Here is an 18,609-nt window from a genome sequence, read left to right on the forward strand (position 1 = left end):
CACACTCTGGAACGAACTTCCCCCGGGTTTACGCCAAATACCTGACCTTCGGACATTCCGTCGCGAACTGAAGACATATCTTTTTATTTGCGCGGGGCTGGCTTAAGTTGAATTTTATTAAATTTTAATTTCTTATTAACTAATTTTAAATGGGGTTTTTAGTTTATTGTATACTTTTCAGGCCAATTTTAAAATAAGTTTTTTAATTGCATTTTAAATTGTATATTGTACTATCTGTTTTATTTTGCCTGTACACCGCCCTGAGTCCTTCGGGAGAAGGGCGGTATAAAAATCAAATAAATAAATAAATAAATAAAAAATAAATCCTTGGCTCTTAAATTTCCATTAGCATTAGAAAAGTCATGAATGCAGATATTGCTCTGTTAAACTTTCCTAGCTCCAAGATGAAAATAGGAACAAAAGCAAATTTGCTTCTTATTATGGATGACTGTAGAAATGTCTGTTTTATTACTTCCTACAAGATTTGTTTTTCCACAAGCAATCCACTGCACTAGCTTTGTTCCCAATAACTTCAGTTAAAGAGCAATGGAAAATTTTCAAAGCTCCAAGACATTATTTGAGGGTTTTTTAGTATGTTGGATAGAATTTAAGAATTAGACACTTTTAATGAATACAAAGCACATTCAAAATACTTACATAACAGTATAAATGTACTTGGCATTTAAATTATTGGAAGCAAAATAACTTACTGTGGTATTATTAAAAGGTAGACAAGGCCAAATAAGGCAGCTAGAATCAGTGACAAGACTACAGCACTGGTGAAATATTCATCCTGAAGTTGGTGATACTGTGAATGAAAGAGGGGAAGGAGAGAGATGGATTTAGTTAGACATTTGCTTTGCATTTTTTGATTCTGAAGACAGTTGTGCTAAAAATGAAGTACAAAAAGTGATTTAAAATCCTGGAAGTTTGCCAGTTACATATTTCGTTTTAAATATTTATAGTTAACCCAGAACAATATTCTTCTAAGCTTCAGAATACTTTGCAAATCAGAATAAGTCTTTACATCACTCCTTATCTTGGAATTAAGGAAAGAAGGAGGGGGAAAATCGCAAATTATAGTGTGCTATCCTTGAAAGTATGTTGTGTGCTATTCAGAAAACAGCAAAGGCAAGCAGTAGCCTCTTTACACCTCGGACTGGGAAGGAAAGGTGGAATGCCATCTCTGCAGTTATCTCAGGTCTCAAAAGTGCTATAACATACAGCCTTCATATCCACCCAAAGCTCACGTGATTTTTTTTTATTGTTTCATTATATTGGATTAATATTTTATTAACTGTCATTAATAACCTTCCTTTAGGAGCAGACTTTTATAACTACAGTTATCCACACTGATTTCAGAGAATTTCCACAAAGCTAGGATTTATACACTTTTAAATAGGTTAAATAGGTTAGATATTATAATTCATTCAAAGCTACTGAAAAAGTTGAATAAAGGTACAATAATTCTAAGAAATGATCCACAGGAAATAACTCGGTGGAGAAAACAAATTCATTTCTGAGACTAGTAGAAAAAGTTCAGCATGAAGAGGATTATTTGCATTTACAAGAAAGTCCGCTGGTTTCTTAATGAAATCATGAAAAACACTGACATCCTTTCCCCAAAAGAAAATATTTTTTCTCCCTATTTTCTTGATGAAACTGTTTATCTAGGATGAAGCCAACCCTACTTTATCACAAGCTGTGTTTTTGCTTATCACTGCAATTTGTTTGTTAAACATTGTTTCTTACAAAATACACAAATACTATATAATTAATTTTGAGTCAAAGCCAGTCCCAACAAACAATATCACAACTTAGTAGTAGTAGCTAGTAAAAACAAAAATGATTAAACAGTTGTAGGGTAGACTGCCAAATATTAACTGAATAAAGAAAAAAAGAGTACGCATTTGTTGTGTGTTGGTCCAGATAAAAAATTTGAAACGTGAAGTGCTAATATGAACTAAGCTCTGTTCCAAGTTTCCTTCAATTTTTTTTTTTTTTTTTGCAAAATAGTAGAGTTTTGATCTAAAATTATGAAAGGGTTACAATATCCTGACAATTTAAGGGAGAAATTAGGGTCCTGCAGTCAGGCAAAATAACAACTATCTGATATCGCAAAGGTACATTTTACTTGCTTTACATGTAAAGAAAGAAGGAAGAGGATCTAGAGATTGCAAATACAAGGTTCCTTTCACTCATTGCTGTAATACCAAGCAAGATTTACTATCTTACCTAACTTGGAACTTTACCACAATGAATTAAAGCCACAGTGATGAAATAATAATTCTGTGATGAATGAAGCCAATCCTTTCCTGAAAGTACTTTCTTCATTTTTGTTCCTTTCAACTGACGAATGCTGTGTAAAATATCTCAAGGATCTCAGGTTTGGTAGGCTAAATCTTGCATTTACAAAAAGATGCAACCACGTTTGAGATATGTAGAGGAAGGAAAAATACTTCAAACATGGAAAGAAGCCAATATTGTGTTGCTTCTGAAGGGAAGTCAAGATGTTATGAAGACAAAGAATTACAGACCAATTTTATTATTGAACAAGAACTATATTCTCTTTGCTGCAGTTTTGGCATAAAGACTGAAGAAGATTTTACAGGTATATTCATGAAGACCAATCTGCCTTTCTGCAAAAAATACGATTAAGGGATAATGTGAGAACCGTTTTGAATATTATTGAATAGTTACAATATCATAATGAGAAATAGCCACCTCTAATATTCTTAGATGCAGAGAAGGCCTTTGACAATATAAATTGGGCTTTAAATGTTTAAAGTGCTGGAAGAAATGGACTTTGGAGAAAACTATTCAAGGGGTCAAACTGTTTGAGCAAGCAAAAATTGTTATTAATAATGATTTAACAAATTCATGTGAAATGCAAAAGGATACGAGACAAGGATAACTCCATCTCTTTGTTTATTTTGTGGCTGGAAGTTTTGAATAGAGATATCAGGCAAGATGAAAAAATAACAGGTATAAGTATCAAGAAAGAAGTTTATAAATTGAGGGCATTTGCTGGTGATTTGGTTTTATTCCTGCAAGATTTAAAAAACAATATAGAATATTTGATGAGGAAATTAAATGAGTTTGAGGCTATAGCAGGTTTGAGGCTATAGCAGGTTTAAAATAAACCAACAGAAGACAACAATGCTGATTAAGAATATATCCTTTCAGGACTGTGATATATTGACTAAAAAGTATGATTTAAGGCTCAGGAAAAAGGTGAAATATTTGGGGGTTATGTTGACAAACACAAACACAAAACTGTTTCAAAATAATTATGTGCCTCTCTGGAATAATATTAAAAGGGACTTACTAAGATGGGACAAATTGTATTTATCACTATTGAGTAGAATTTCTCAATAAGTAAGATAAATGTCTTACCAAAGATGCTTTTACTGTTTCAGACATTACCAATACTTGCCACTGACATTCCATTTAAACAATGGCAGAGGTATATTTCTAAGTTTAAATGGCAAGGAAAAAACCCCAAGAATTAGACATAAACTATTGCACGATGCTAAGGAAAGAGGGACTTTGCATTTACCAGATTTGAAACTGTATTTTGATGCTTGTTATTTGGTCTGGCTAAAGGAGAGAGTAAACCTCCAGAATAAAAAGCTACTTGATTTTGAAGGTCATGAACTAAGGTTTGAACGGCACGGTTATTTATGGTATGACGAAGTTAAAGTAAATGTTGATTTTAACAACCACTTTGTTAGACATGCCATTCTAAGAATTTGGAATAAATATAAAACAAGGTTTTCTACAAAATTCCTCTTTGGGTGTCCCCTCAAAAAGGCTTTTTCAGAAAAGAAATGGTGGCAAAGCTGGACTGATAAAAAAATATCTTTTAATTTTGGTGATCCTATCCTTGTCTAAGGAAGAATTAGTATCAGAATGACATGTCTTCCATTGGTTTACATATTTACAATTGAAAGGAAGATTTACATTAGATAAAAAGAGTTATAGGTTTGACTTTGTTAAAAATGAACTGGAAATCTTACTGTGCGATGAACATATTATTGCTAAGGTTTATGAAGTGTTATTGAAATTAAATTTGAAAAGTGAACATGTAAAGCGTTTTATGATTCAATGGCAAGAAATTTTGGATATAATGTTATGCTTGAACAATGGGAGAATATGTGGATGAAAAGTTTAAAATTTACATTAAATTACAATTTAAAAGAAAATTGCTATGAAGTATTGCTGTTATTTAACACCAGACTAGTTATTCAGAATGTATAAAGGTATTTCAATTGAATGTTGGAAATGTAAATGTAAAGAAGAGATTTTTTATCATTTATACATGGTGGACATGTGTTAAAGCAAAGAAATATTGGAGTAAGATTCATATTCTAATACAGAAAATTCTTAAAGTGAATGTAAAGATAAAACCAGTTTTTCTTTTGAAAAATACTTGGGAAAAAACATTGGAACTTTGATGTATATGTTTTATATGTTGACAGCAGTACAGCAAGACTACTTTATGCAAAAAAATGGAAGGAAATTTCGATCCCCACAATCTATCTAACATGGAAAAAAACCATGTACCTACCATAAGTACTTTTGTTTCTATTTGGAACCGCTTGGACTTAGTGCTTGAGGTAGGGAAAAATGAAGCTTTGATTTTGGATTTTACTGATTAGATAGGGTTTTTTGTTAGAGAAATGATTAGTTTAAACTATTATGTAAAAGTAAAAAGTTGACATGTGGTTTTACTCTAGTGCACCAGAGGGAGTCGGAAGTCAACGTCTTTCTTTCTTTCTTTCTTTCTTTCTTTCTTTCTTTCTTTCTTTCTTTCTTTCTCTTTCTTTCTTTCTTTCTTACTTATTTATTTTGTTAAGTACATATTAGATAATATATATAAGTATAAGCATGAATTGAATACATAAAGTAAATACAATTAAAGGGAACATTAGGACAGGGACGGTAGGCATGCTGGTCCCCTTCCCTATTTTTCCTACTATTTGATTTTGTATTTTTGTATTTTATATTATAAACTAATAAAAACTGTAAACACACAAAAAATGCAACCAATCTTTAAGAAAAGTCTCACCTACCTTTTGCTCACGTTCTATCTGCTTATACCTTAGAGTAAAAAAGTTTAGATCTGCCATTTCTGATTCAGTTTGCCGAGCCTCTATTAAGCGGCTGATATACCGGTTAACTCGGGTTCCAGGAGTGTTATATACAACATTTGTAGAAAAAGAGGAACGATTCCTGAGTTTTTCAGAGGCTGTCCTTAATGCCCTTCTCTGTGGCAAAAATTAAAAATAAAAGTTGAGCGATAGGACTAACAATATAGTTGAAAGATTTAACAACACTGTATTCTAGCATTAAATGGAGTACAGATTGCTTTGCCTTGGGAAAAATCTAAAAACTTACAAAAAAATACAGCAGTAGCAGCCAATATTTAGTGTCCGCCTCGAACTGATTAATATCAGGTGCCGTAAACTTGTGAAATGTGAAAAAAATGTAATTTATTACCTAGTTTTATTAGCTATTCTGAATTTTTTCCATCATGACTTTATTTTTAAAAAAATGTCCATAGGGACATACGTTCTTAATATATTTTTTCAAACTATTACAGAAATGGTAATTGAGAATTTTTATATGGAAAGTGTGCTTCACAGCATTGCCAAGAATCATGTTGGGAGCTCTTGTAACAGTTGTAACTTCTTCATGTAAACAACCTCATTTATGTTCAAAAATACATTGGTTCATTTGTTATAAAACATGGATTAAGCGTAATTCTGATCATTTTGGAAACCGATAGAATCTAATAAAAAGTTTAAAACTAATGTGAGAGAGGAAAGCAATATATCACGGAGATTTCTCTTGTAATATTTAATTTCCTGGATAAGTGGGCAGAAACAATCATTTAGAAAGGAAGCTTTTCAAATCTGGCTGTTCTTGCCATTCACTCCTCAATGAAAGACCTACAAAACTACTGCCCTGTGTTTGGTGGGACAAAATGGTGTAATATCTCCACCTAGCGGGAAAATAAAATATACATGTATTTATTGCAATATAAAATTGATTAAGGATGGATTATTTTTAGAGGGAACAGATTTTAGGATGAAACCATGCCACTTTTTTCAATATTTAACAACAGATTATGTTCTGTATAAAACCAGGAAATGTTTAAGACTTATTTGATCTTAGGTCCTACAATAGAGGCAAATTTCATCTGCATTTCTTTCAGTGACAATGCCACATGTATATAAAAGTCATACTGTTCCATAGTTCCTGAGTGCTATATGTCTATTTAATAATCTACATTCATTAATATTAATTATTAATATTCCATAAAGGACATTCCAATAGTTCAACATTTATTTAATTTATTATTTCCAAATATTATCTGAAATATGAGGAAGTTGTAAAAGTGAGCTGTTAAACTATGACCACCAAGGCTCTTGTTCGCTTTGTAGTTTATCTCCAAATTTTGGACTGCTCCTGATTAATTGATAAGTAGAAATTTCAATATAAATAGTATATGGCTTTGGACCAAAATAGACAGTAGAAGAAGGAATTATCATTTATTTCTATCCCTTCATTAACTAGTGAGGGGGAAATGTCTTCAACAGATAAGCCTGCAACGAACATAAAAAGATGGGATTTCGATCATGTGACTGCAGCAAGCAACTAATTTCTTTCTCTTTGCAAATGCCACTATTTATAACCTGTTTAGGCAACCATGCAAGACCTGGAAACATTATTTTATAAATACTAAATAAATATTATGAAAAAAATAAAATAATAAACTTGAAATTAAAAAGTACATTAAGAAGTGGAAGGTGTTCAAGATAAAATGGTTTTATGCAAGGTTTTTGATTCTATAATATGGATTTAATGCAGAAGAAGGAGATTATGAAAATCCAGTGCTATTTATAGAAAAACTCTATGGCAGCTCTATCCAATGCAATTTGGCTAGAGATTAGAGACAGAAACACAGATTAGTTTCCACTTTCATTCAAAAATGAGATCCAGCTGAATGCTAAAATTTCTTGTTTGAATTTTTAATAAGGCATCTTTGACAACAAAGATATTTAGTTCCCTATCCAAATATTCTTTTTCACATATAAGTGCATAAAAACTGTTCTGATCTGAGTGCCATGGGTAAATTTATTGATCTGCAGTCAAAAGGAAAAACCAAACAATCTGTATGTATTTAAGTGTTGTTGTTAGTAAGAATTAAGTCTAATATAGCTGACCCTCTAGTTTCGTCTTCTACCTTTTGAGTATCGAAGTTGACAGCTAGGCTTGTCAGGAACTTGTCTGATCTCCCTACTTGATGCAGTTTGTTTCCCAGTTGATGTCATTGCAGTTAAAGTCCCCTATTACTATTTGCTTTGTTTCCAGTATACATTAATTAGCTGATTAGCAAAAAGTTCATCTACTTCTTTGCTTGGTTAGGTGACCTGTAGTATATACCTCTAACAATGTTATTCTTTTTCCTTTTATATTAAATTGTATGTATTCAGGGAGGCTTTCATCCTTGGTTTTATACTCAGATACCGCTGAAATATCCTTTTGATACCTTAATTAAAGTACATAGTTTCTCTTTAATTGAAAAGTATTTTTTCCAGCATTAAATGATGCAAGACATACTGGTATTTTGAAGATCTTGGACAGACTTTTAAATCTGATATTTATTCTCATGAAAGTTGAAATAATCCCAGTGAAATAATTACCTATAAATCTTTATTTTCTAGTTCTTGGACTAAATAAATGTGAATAAATATTTTAGATAAAATCACGGTGTCTTTAAAATTATTTGATGCATTCCAATAAACCTTGGAATTATATGAAACATTATATAACACTATAAACCTAAAAATAGGCATCATTTTCTATAGTACAATCCATAGGGACGGGGGTGGTTCAGGGGCTAAGACGCTGACCTTGTCAATCAAAAGGTCGGCAGTTCAGCGGTTTGAATCCCTAGTGCTGCCGTGTAACAGGGTGAGCTCCTGTTACTTGTCCCAGCTTCTGCCAAAATAGCAGTTTGAAAGCACATAAAAAATGCAAGTAGAAAAAATAGGGACCAGCTTTGGTGGGAAGCGTTCCATGCGCCTTTGGCGTTGAGTCGTGCCAGCCACATGACCACGGAGACGTCTTTGGACAGCACTGGCTCTTCGGCTTTGAAACAGAGATGAGCACTGCCCTCTAGAGTCGGGAACAACTGCCATGTATGTGCGAGGGGAACCTTTACCTTTACCTATAGTGCAATCCATAGGGCATAGGGCCGGGCTATTTACGGGACCGCCTGCTGCTACCAAATACCTCTCACCGACCCGTGCGCTCTCACAGAGAGGGACTCCTCAGGGTGCCGTCTGCTAGACAGTGTCGTTTGGCGACACCCAGGGGAAGGGCCTTCTCTGCCATGTATGTGCGAGGGGAACCTTTACCTTTACCTATAGTGCAATCCATAGGGCATAGGGCCGGGCTATTTACGGGACCGCCTGCTGCTACCGAATACCTCTCACCGACCCGTGCGCTCTCACAGAGAGGGACTCCTCAGGGTGCCGTCTGCTAGACGGTGTCGTTTGGCGACACCCAGGGGAAGGGCCTTCTCTGTGGGGGCTCCCACCCTCTGGAACGAACTCCCCCCAGGACTTCGTCAACTTCCGAACCTTCCGCCGCGAGCTTAAAACATATCTATTCATCTGCGCAGGACTGGATTAGATTTTAAATTTATATGGGTTTTAATGGGTTTATTATTTATACTGTTCTTTTTAATTATTTGGCTGTGTAGAATAAGTTTTTTAATTGATATTTTATTCTGTATTTATATGTACCTTTTTATTTGCCTGTGAACCGCCCTGAGTCCCTTGGGAGATAGGGCGGTATACAAATACGATAAATAAATAAATAAATAAATAAACTGAGGTAATATATTTACCAATATATGAGGTAATAATAACTGAGGTGATATATTTACCAATGTTGAACAACTAATTTGTTGGCAATATTCAGGGCATCCATTTCTGTTATTCAGTCATAAATTTTCATGTAGCAAATAGTTCAATTGTGTTGAATCCAAAAATATTAAATTGTGTCTAAGTCAAATAATTAATATATACCCGGAATATTATAGGTTTTGAACATTGCAAAGGCTTGTTTTAATGATGGCTAATTTAATCTTATTCTGGTTATATTTCTGGTGACAGAAGGATTTGTTTTTAGCTTTTCTGTACAAATGCAAAACAACCAGTAATCCAAAATACTATTTAGCAATAGCAATAGCACTTGTATACTGCTCCATAGCGCTTTATAGCACTCTCTGAATGATTTACAAATGTCAGCATATTGCCCCCAATAATCTGGATCCTCATTTTACCAACCTCAGAACAATGGAAGCTAAATCAGCCCTAACCACTGCACCACCATTATGGCTATATTATTTTTGTTATATAGTAAAAATATTTAAAACATATATGAAATTGATTTATTAATAACAGATATTTATAAAGGCTGATTACAGATTTTTAATCTCATAGGAATTGGTGATCTCACCTTATAATTTGGGTATCTGTAAGGCTGATAAATGCCACAGGTGTCATGTTAAAAAATATTGCAATTGTAAATCCTACTACAGGGTTGCAGTTTACAGATAGTATTTTTCTTTTCATATATAAGACACTCTCTCTCTCTCTCTCTCTCTCTCTCTGTGTGTGTATGTGTGTGTGTGTGTGTGTGTGTACAGTGGGTTCAAATCAGTTTTTGACCTGGTCACTAGCTTGGAACTATTTTTTTGGCAAGATTGTTTGGAAATGATTTGCCATTGCCTGCTTTCTAGGGCTGAGAGAGTGGCTGGTCCAATGTGCCTAAGCAGGGCTGGAATTCACAGTCAACCAATTTCTAGCCTGATATGCTGACTGCTATACCAAACTGGCTCTCTTAGAATGTGGCTAATTGAGAATGTTTAAAATGTTAATTATCAACTGCAGAAAACTAGTAATAGTGGAAAATATCTAGATTCCAGTTATTTGTGCATGTTCTGTATTTATTGAATGTTGGCTTTTCATTTCTAAGTTAAAATTTTTGGGAAAGGAAATGAGATTTAAACCTGTGAATGTGATGTTGACCTATTCATGAATAATTTGAATTTTTGAATTTGATGTATTAAAAAGACTGTTTTGTTATGATGGAAAAATATTGTTATTCTGAATTTAAAAATTGAAAATGTATGTTCACTCTCTCTCTCTCTCTCTTCCTATGAACTGGCTGTATATCTGTTTATACATTGAATTGGGTGTGAAAAATTACACATGAGCTATTATACTCTTAAATATTATTTTTTCACTGTATATATTTTACTTTTTCCTGTGAATTTTCTGTACTTCAGCTCTGTTCTCTCTCTTTCTCTCTGCTTCTCTCTGCTTGCATTTATATCTGTGCCTGTGTGTGCTTGTGTGAACCATATACATATTCATTAATTATTCTTTAAAGGATATTTGCTGAATTAAACATATATACCTTGTCATCATCTTCACAAGTCATCACGTTGGAGAAGGGAATTTCAGCTTTAAACATTTTCCGACAATGCATCAGCTGAACTAAGAGGTAACAAACAGTCTTGAACTTCATTCTTTTGGCAGGCTTTATGTCAGAAAGAATAAGCCCTGGAAATATCTGGAAAGATATATATATACAAAGGCATGTTTAATTTTTAAAATAAATTACTATTTTAAGTTGTAGTCCAAAATGCATAGAAATTCATTATATACTATCGTAACATAAGCAGTAATAATTTTTCACAGCCAACCTCTTGACAGCATTATAGCATATCCAACTTAATTCCAACAGCAGCTTAGTTTAGGAAAAGAGATAATAATTGGTCCAATAGTAGACTTTATGTTTTCTGGTTAACTGAAGTACTGAACCCAAATTCTCAAATAATCAGGAATCAGAAATATTATTTACAGTTTGAAGGAAGTTGTTCACATGCATCTGCTTTTACAGGAAAATGTAAAATTGACTATATAATCAAATAATAATAGCAATTATGTCACTAAAAGCCTACATCAATAACAAATTATAGTATAAATGTTTATAATGACCTATGACCTGTATGTTCTTAATTGCTTAGTATATCCAATACCATGTCTTGTTATATTCACCAAAATCTGTCCTTTCCTCTGAAATCTAACCCCATATACTGAATAATAGTACCAGAATTTGGAACACAGCTCTCAGATAATATGTATCTCCAACAGCTTTATAATTTCTTTGGACCAAAGTTAAAGATATAGGCAGTTGTATTTGATTTTAAGATAATGCACTACAGAGATGTTTCCTTCTCCTTTACTGCTTGTTGTCTCCAAAGAAAATATACTGCAAATCTACAATTAGTTCAAAATACGGAAAAGGTAGAGGAGCCCTGTTTACATTTTTCTCACTACAATTTTCTTGATCTATATCTGTTCATGTAGAATAAGTATTCATACTTAAAAGCATTTGAATTACTAACCTCATCATTATCTATCTATCTATCTATCTATCTATCTATCTATCTATCTATCTATCTATCTATCTATCTATCTATCGTTCCTTGTGATAGTTTATGTTACAGTAGAACTATCATATTCAGAGTGGAAATATTTTTCCAAAATATTTCCAAAATATTGTAGTTTCTATTAACTACAAAATCCAATTACACAATTGAATTCATTAGCTAAGACATCAACACAGTTAATATGCTAAGCTAACTATCTCCATAGAGATAGACTCAGGGTCAAGCTTTGGAAATATATATAGATATCTCTACTTGTTTTAATGGATCTATTTTAGGATAGGATCAGATTGGATCAGATCAGTGGTGGAATTCAAAAAAATTTACTACTGGTTCCATGGGCGTGGTGTGGCTTGGTGGGCATGGCAAGGGAAGGATACTGCAAAATTCCCATTTCCTCCCCACTCCTGGAGGAAGGATATTGCAAAATCTCCATTCCCATCCCACTCTGGGGCCAGCCAGAGGTGGTATTTGTCGGTTCTCTAAACAAGTCAAAATTTCTGCTACTGGTTCTCCATAACCTGTCAGAACCTTCTGAATTGTACCCCTGGACTGGACTGGACAGGACAGGAAGGACATAATAATAGAGTTGGAAGGGATCTTCTAGTTCATACATAACAACTATTGTTTTTTCCCTATTTGCAAAGTAGTCCTATTCAGCCATCAAAGTGAAAGAAAAACATTGCTGCTCATAGAACTCAGATTATTACAGGTAATTTCATTTTAATCCTTTTATAACAATGTGATGAGATGCAAGAAATGACAAACTAGTCTTGCCAATGTTTAGAACTTGAACCAAAAAAGAAATTTAGTAGTTACAGCTTTTCTTCAATTCTTACACTTCAATAACATCTTGATATGAAAAACTGCACCAGCTACAACTCTACTTAGCACAGATGTTTAATATGCAAAGCTCTTTTACTCTGCCAGACTATTTATTTTCTTTTGATTAGTAGCAGCTCCTGAAAGCCCCTTGGCCTGAAGTTGCAAACAAAGCATGCAAAATGTCTAATGAGAGACATGCAGCACCACATCTGAATAAGATGATCTGGCTTTTTAGCATTCCATCTTTTTCTAAAATGTATGGCTTATACAATTAAAAACTTTGTTTCACTTTTATAGAAGGGCATACATGAAGTTTGGGAGTACTTATACTAGCAGACTACATCTGGTGCAGTTATTTGTTTTGACTGAGATTCAGCAATTTAAAAACAGACAATTTAGTCAGATAAATTGTTTTAGATATTGACTATTTTGTGAGGTAAGAATTGGTCAATGAGGTATTTAAAAATTAAGGAATGCTGGAGCATTTTCTTAATAGCTCTAAAAGACTAGTGACAACTTTAAAGATATGTTGGTTGCTTCCAGGGTCCAGCAACTTGTTAATCACTGAGCCTCCTGAGGAAACTAGGAAACATATTAGCCACAGGAAGCAGGGCTCATGGTATAGATCAGACCACTTTATTAGAATTCCCGAATTGAATTAATCTCAGGCATCACAGGGCACTGTTCCACTCACCATTTCGCAATCACAAACACCTCCCCTGCTACAAGGAATCAGTACTTTGTAAAAATATATCAATGGCTTGCAAAACATTTTCTAGTCCATTCTTATCCACCAACGATTAGACAAACTTAATGTGATTGCTAGTCAACAATATTTTGATGCAGTAAAGATGCAGAAATACTAATGCTTTGGAACTGCTGTTATTACAGTATAGACATAAACATGCATGTTCAGTCATGTGCATTTTGCATCTCCCTTCACTGGCACTATAGGTGTTGCTTTTTTTTTTTTTTTTGGGAAGTCCTTGAGATTGGCAAAGGATCTCTAGTGCTCCACTTGACCAGACTCCTAAGAGAACAACAGGTGTGCTGGGAAAACTGCTTAAGCACTGTCATTGGACTGAGGATCTATTGCTCAATGAATGATTACAGAAAGTGGAACAGGAAGAAGATATTATAACCTTGACAGACATATTCTTTAGAGACAGCTTTATGAAGTGATTTGGAAACTATTGAAATACATCCTTCCATAGCTCAATATTTACTCTTAAAGATAAAAGAAGCTCTCTGTATATGGATCATAATAGAACATAGAATAATATTGGTTGTAAAAAAATCAATTCTTAGCGGAACAGAAATATTGGTTGGAAGGGATACTGGAGGTATTCTAGTTAAATCTCCTGCTTAAGCAGGATATCCTATACCATTCTGAACAAATAACTGTCCAGTCTCCTGTTGAAAACCTCTAGTGATGGAGTACTCTAAATTTTCAGAAGTAAGCCACTAATTAATTGTTCTCCCTGTCAGGAAATTTCTCAGTTCCAGATTGGATCTCTCTTTAATGCTCTTCTGCCCATTACTTCTTGCCCTGCCCTCAGGTGCTTTGGAGAATAGGTTGACTTCATCTTCTCTGTGACAGTTCCTCAAGCTCTGAAAGATTTTGTTGAGTAGTTGGTTTGCCAACTCCTTCAGAACCCTGCAATGTAATCCATCTGTTCCTAATGATTTGAACTTCTCCAGCATGGACAGATATTCTTGTACCATTTTCTTGCCCATTTTCACCTGCATTCCTCCTACAATACTGCTTTTCATAGGCTGGACTATTTTTTACTTTTACCTGAAGATACATGCAAAGAATGATTCAAGCATTTCTGCTTTATCCATACTACCTGTCATTTCATTTCTGTTAGTAAGAATTAAGTCCAGTATTGCTGACACTCTAGTTCCCTCCTCTACATTTTGAATGACAATTTTCAGCTAGGCCAGGGGTTTGCAAACTGTTTTAAGACTTGTGGACTTCAACTCGCAGAGTTCCTCAGCCAGCAAAGTTTGCAGACCCCTGAGCTAGGCTCATCAGGAGCCTGTTTGATTTTCCACTTGATTTAGAGCTTGTCTTCCAATTGATATCAGGTAGTTAATATCCCTTATTACTACTGTTATTTTATAATACATTATTTTATAACTATGATAATTATTATTACCATAGCCTCCCCCTGAAATAAAATATGCAGACACTCACAAAAGAGCATTCATCAATAAGTTCTAAAAAAGTGGCACAACCCAGCATTCCTGTGACAGGAAGAAAAGTATTTCAGGCTTCCCTTGGAAAAAAGGTGAATATTGGTAGAATATCAGCAGATAGCCCGAATCTGTGAAAATGAAACCAGGAAAGCAAATGCTCAGAATGAACAAAGACTTGAACCAAAATCAAAGATAATAAAAAATTACTTTCAACATATAAATAGCAAGACTAAAGTCAAGGAAACAGTCGGTCCACTAAAGAGAAGAGAAGAGGGCAAGGAAATAACAGGAAATAGAGTAAAAGGAGAGCTGCATTAGTCTTCATGCAAAAAGAAATTATATCCCAACCTACCGAAAACCTAACAGTAAAAGCAGAGTAGAAATAAAAATTAAAGTAATCAAGAAAATGGTAAGAGAACACCTGTTTGACCTTGATGAATATAAATCCCTGGGACCCGATAGATTATATCACAGAGTTCTGAAGGAGCTTGCAGATGTAATCTCAAAACCATTTTATTATATTTTTAAAAAATCTTGGAGCACCGTGGAACAATAAGAATATTGGAAAAGAGCTAAAGTTCCCTTTTTTTAAAAAAAAAAAAAGAGGGGGATGGAGATCATAATCAGGAAACTACAGACCAATCAAGTTAACATCAATACCTGGGAAAATACTCGGGAAAAAAACAAAACCAGATCTGTGAACATATAGAAACAAATAAAGTTATAGCTAGTAGCCAGCACTGGTTTGTTAAAAATAGATCATGCCAACCAATCTTATTCATTCTTTGACAAAGTGGCTGAATTAGTAGACCATCGAAATGCTGTGGACATAGTATATTTAGACTACAGCAAGGCATTTGACAAAGTAGAGTGCAACCTACTTCTTGGTAAGCAAGAAAAATGTGAGACAGCATCACCACCAGATGGATTTGTAACTAGCTGACAAACCATACTCAACGAGTAATCCTTAATGGTACTACATCTACATGGACAGAAGTAAACAGTGGGATACCACAAGGTTTTGTCTTAGGCCAAGTACTCTTTAATATCTTCATAAATGTCTTAGATGAAGGAATTGAAGGAGAACTCAACAAATTTGCAGATGACACTAAGCTGGCAGGAATAGCCAACACCCTAGCAGACAAGCTCAGGATACAAAAAGATCTTGACAGACTTGAGCAATGGGCTCTATCCAACAAAATGAAATTTAATGAAAAGCAAGGTTTTACACACACACAGGAAAAACAAAAGGTACAAGTACAGATTAGGTGAAACCTTGCTTAAAAACAGCAACTATTACGAGGGAGCTTGGAGTCCTAATGGATGATCACTTAAACATGAGTCAGCAGTGTGTGACAGTGGCAAAAAAGACTAATACAATCCTTGGTTGTATAAAAACAGAGGCATAGAATCAAAATCATGTGAAATATAGTGCCGCTTTATAAAGCCTTAATAAGACCACACCTGGAATACTGCATCCAGTTTTTGTCACATTACAAAAAAAGAGGATGAGATTTTGGAAAAAGAGCAAAGAAGAGTGACAAAGATGATTAAAGGCCTGGAGAGTAAAATATGTGAAGAACTCAAATTACATTAAACCAGATACAATTAACCCTGACTGCTCTGAAATGCATAGGTTAGGTTCTGTCTTACATTGGTTCTTGCCAAGAATATTTTTTTTAAATGATAAATTAATGTCCATCTCATAAAAAACCCTCTTGCAATTGTTGATGTTTCTTACAAAACAAGATGTGCTGCTTCTTTGGAATTTGGAGGATGACAGGTTAATAAAATGTTTAAAAGTTTTCAATATTTTAGATTTTATCTTTATGTAAAAGTATAACTGTATATGAAAAAGTTTCATGTACTATTGTATTAACTCTTAATAAATTTGATAAAATGATGGTGGAATATATTGTCAATTCACATTTTTAGACTTTTTTATTTTTTTAAGTCCAAAATAAGCATTTTACTTTTGAATAAAACATTTTTTATCATTTGTTAACAGTGAGTTATTCCTACTTGTGTCCTGCTGAAGAAAATCTTACTTCATCAAAAAGAATGATGCACAGTGAATATAGAAAAGTTTCATATTAGAAAAATATATCTCAGCTTTTGGATGCATATGGGGAAGTCATGTAAGAATAAAGTAACACAAAATGTTAATATGCAAACCAAGACTACAGCATCTGGACTAAGATAAATAGAACAATTCAATTTTCTGTAATACCCCTATTCACACCCCACAGTCGCTCATGAGAATGCTCCTTTGGTATTTAGAATTCCCACCTTAGTCAATGCCCAAAGGGGATAGGACAATACTATACAAACACATTGTGATGATTGTGGGAAATTGTGATGATTTAGCAATCCATATGTAAGTGCACAACAGGCCTGAAATGCTTAGATAAGTTAGGATGCACCAGCAAGTGACACTAACTGATCTACAGGCCCAAGGGAAAAGTCAGTTGATATACCAGTGAAGCGTTTTTCCTGCCAACTTGGCAGACACTCTACTGATGCATACCAGAGATCTAATGCTGTTAGCCAAGCTGTACAGGAACAGATGTCACTTTGATAGATCAATTACTGACACAATAACAGGGAAGCTGCTGTTTACTTTTATGCAAAGATGAGACGATGCATTCTTCACAAGCCAATAAAAGTATAAGCACAGTCAGTATATATAATTTTACATATGTACGATCTATATTATATTTGACAATAAATAAATGCAAACTTTTATAAGATTATTTATCTGAGTTTTATTTTATCTACACGGTTTAAACAAAATGGGCTAAATCACATTTGTTCTTAAAAGGAATTTGCTATTCATTTCTAATACTGCAATAATAATTTCTCTCTCTCTGTGTCTCTTATCTACCACAATACTAGTATTTATTTAACCACCAGAACTTTAATTTATTTATTTTATTTATTTATTTATTAAATTTTATAAATTGACCTATCTATATTTTTTTTTCCAAATACTTTTTCAATATTTCAAATATTGTTGGTCAAATAGGGAAAAAAAAGGAAAGAACTAAATTTTTAAAGAGGAGAAATTTCTATGAGGAATGGGTTCATGCCTTAGATGTCCCTGTCTCTCCCATTTGTCTTACTAATGGTTTCCCAATTTTGCCTTACTAGTCCCTACTATCAGAGATAAGAGTAATTGGGGAAAAATATTGTAGGGCCTGCTTTTAAGCTAAGATTATAGGTTAAAGGGAAAGTTAATTTTTATCTTTTCTTCATTATAATTATGTGTGTTGATAACTGATAAAGTTGATAAAAATATTTGCCAGAGTAATGTAATTCTCTGTTTATGTTTATCATTATTATTTAGTTACTATTTCAGTGGGGAGTACCACACTGGAAGTGGCTACTAGACTGATAGCAATATGGTTATCTCTATCTCTGCCCCTTGCTTCCCGCATCTAATGTTTGATCTCATATTACTATACCTTCATCATTTATTTTGTTATTTATCTTTATTGTTTCATTACTTTGATGTGTTTATACTTCTTTTCATTTCTCCATTTTTTTCCTGTTGTAAATCACCTAGAATAACCCCACGGTGAGATGGGCAGCAAATAAATTTAAGAAAGAAAAAAATAAACAAACAAGCTCTTTTCTGTAATAAAGTTTTAACTTTTTTCTTCTGCAGAACAGTTTCCCCCAAAAAAGCATTATATAATCATGATGCACAATAGATTTAACATATGAAAGGACATCCACTAGAGGGAAGTTAATACCACCATCTCAAATATCCATAGGTATGCATCTGAAAAAAAACTGTTTCATTAAATAAAGAAAAGAACATTGTTTCATATTTTTTCTTTCTAAGAAATTGTATGGAGGGAGAAACAAGAATAATGGAAACTATCTATCTGGAATTATGTCAAGCAATTGATTTATTTTATTGTGAAATCTACTGTATTTTTTGTTTGCAAGGCATAATGTAAACACATAATTATATAGGCAGTCTTCCTAAAATTTACTAAGCAGTTGAGAACTACCAACAGAAATAATAATTTATTAAAACA

At 33.6% G+C, this 18,609-nt stretch overlaps 1 protein-coding gene across 1 annotated transcript in view; it reads right to left on the reverse strand.

Annotated features, from left to right (window-relative positions):
* ADCY1 (adenylate cyclase 1) overlaps nucleotides 1–18,609 on the reverse strand; it is a 177,907-nt gene that overhangs the window by 26,770 nt on the left and 132,528 nt on the right. Inside the window, exons 8-10 of the mRNA XM_058183642.1 lie at nucleotides 10,501–10,656; nucleotides 5,076–5,270; nucleotides 711–808 (exon numbers count right to left, since the gene is read on the reverse strand). Of these exons, the coding sequence (XP_058039625.1) occupies nucleotides 711–808; nucleotides 5,076–5,270; nucleotides 10,501–10,656 (449 nt within the window). The remainder of the gene's footprint in view (nucleotides 1–710; nucleotides 809–5,075; nucleotides 5,271–10,500; nucleotides 10,657–18,609) is intronic.

Source organism: Ahaetulla prasina, chromosome 4, assembly GCF_028640845.1.
Source record: "Ahaetulla prasina isolate Xishuangbanna chromosome 4, ASM2864084v1, whole genome shotgun sequence".
NCBI lineage: Eukaryota > Metazoa > Chordata > Lepidosauria > Squamata > Colubridae > Ahaetulla > Ahaetulla prasina.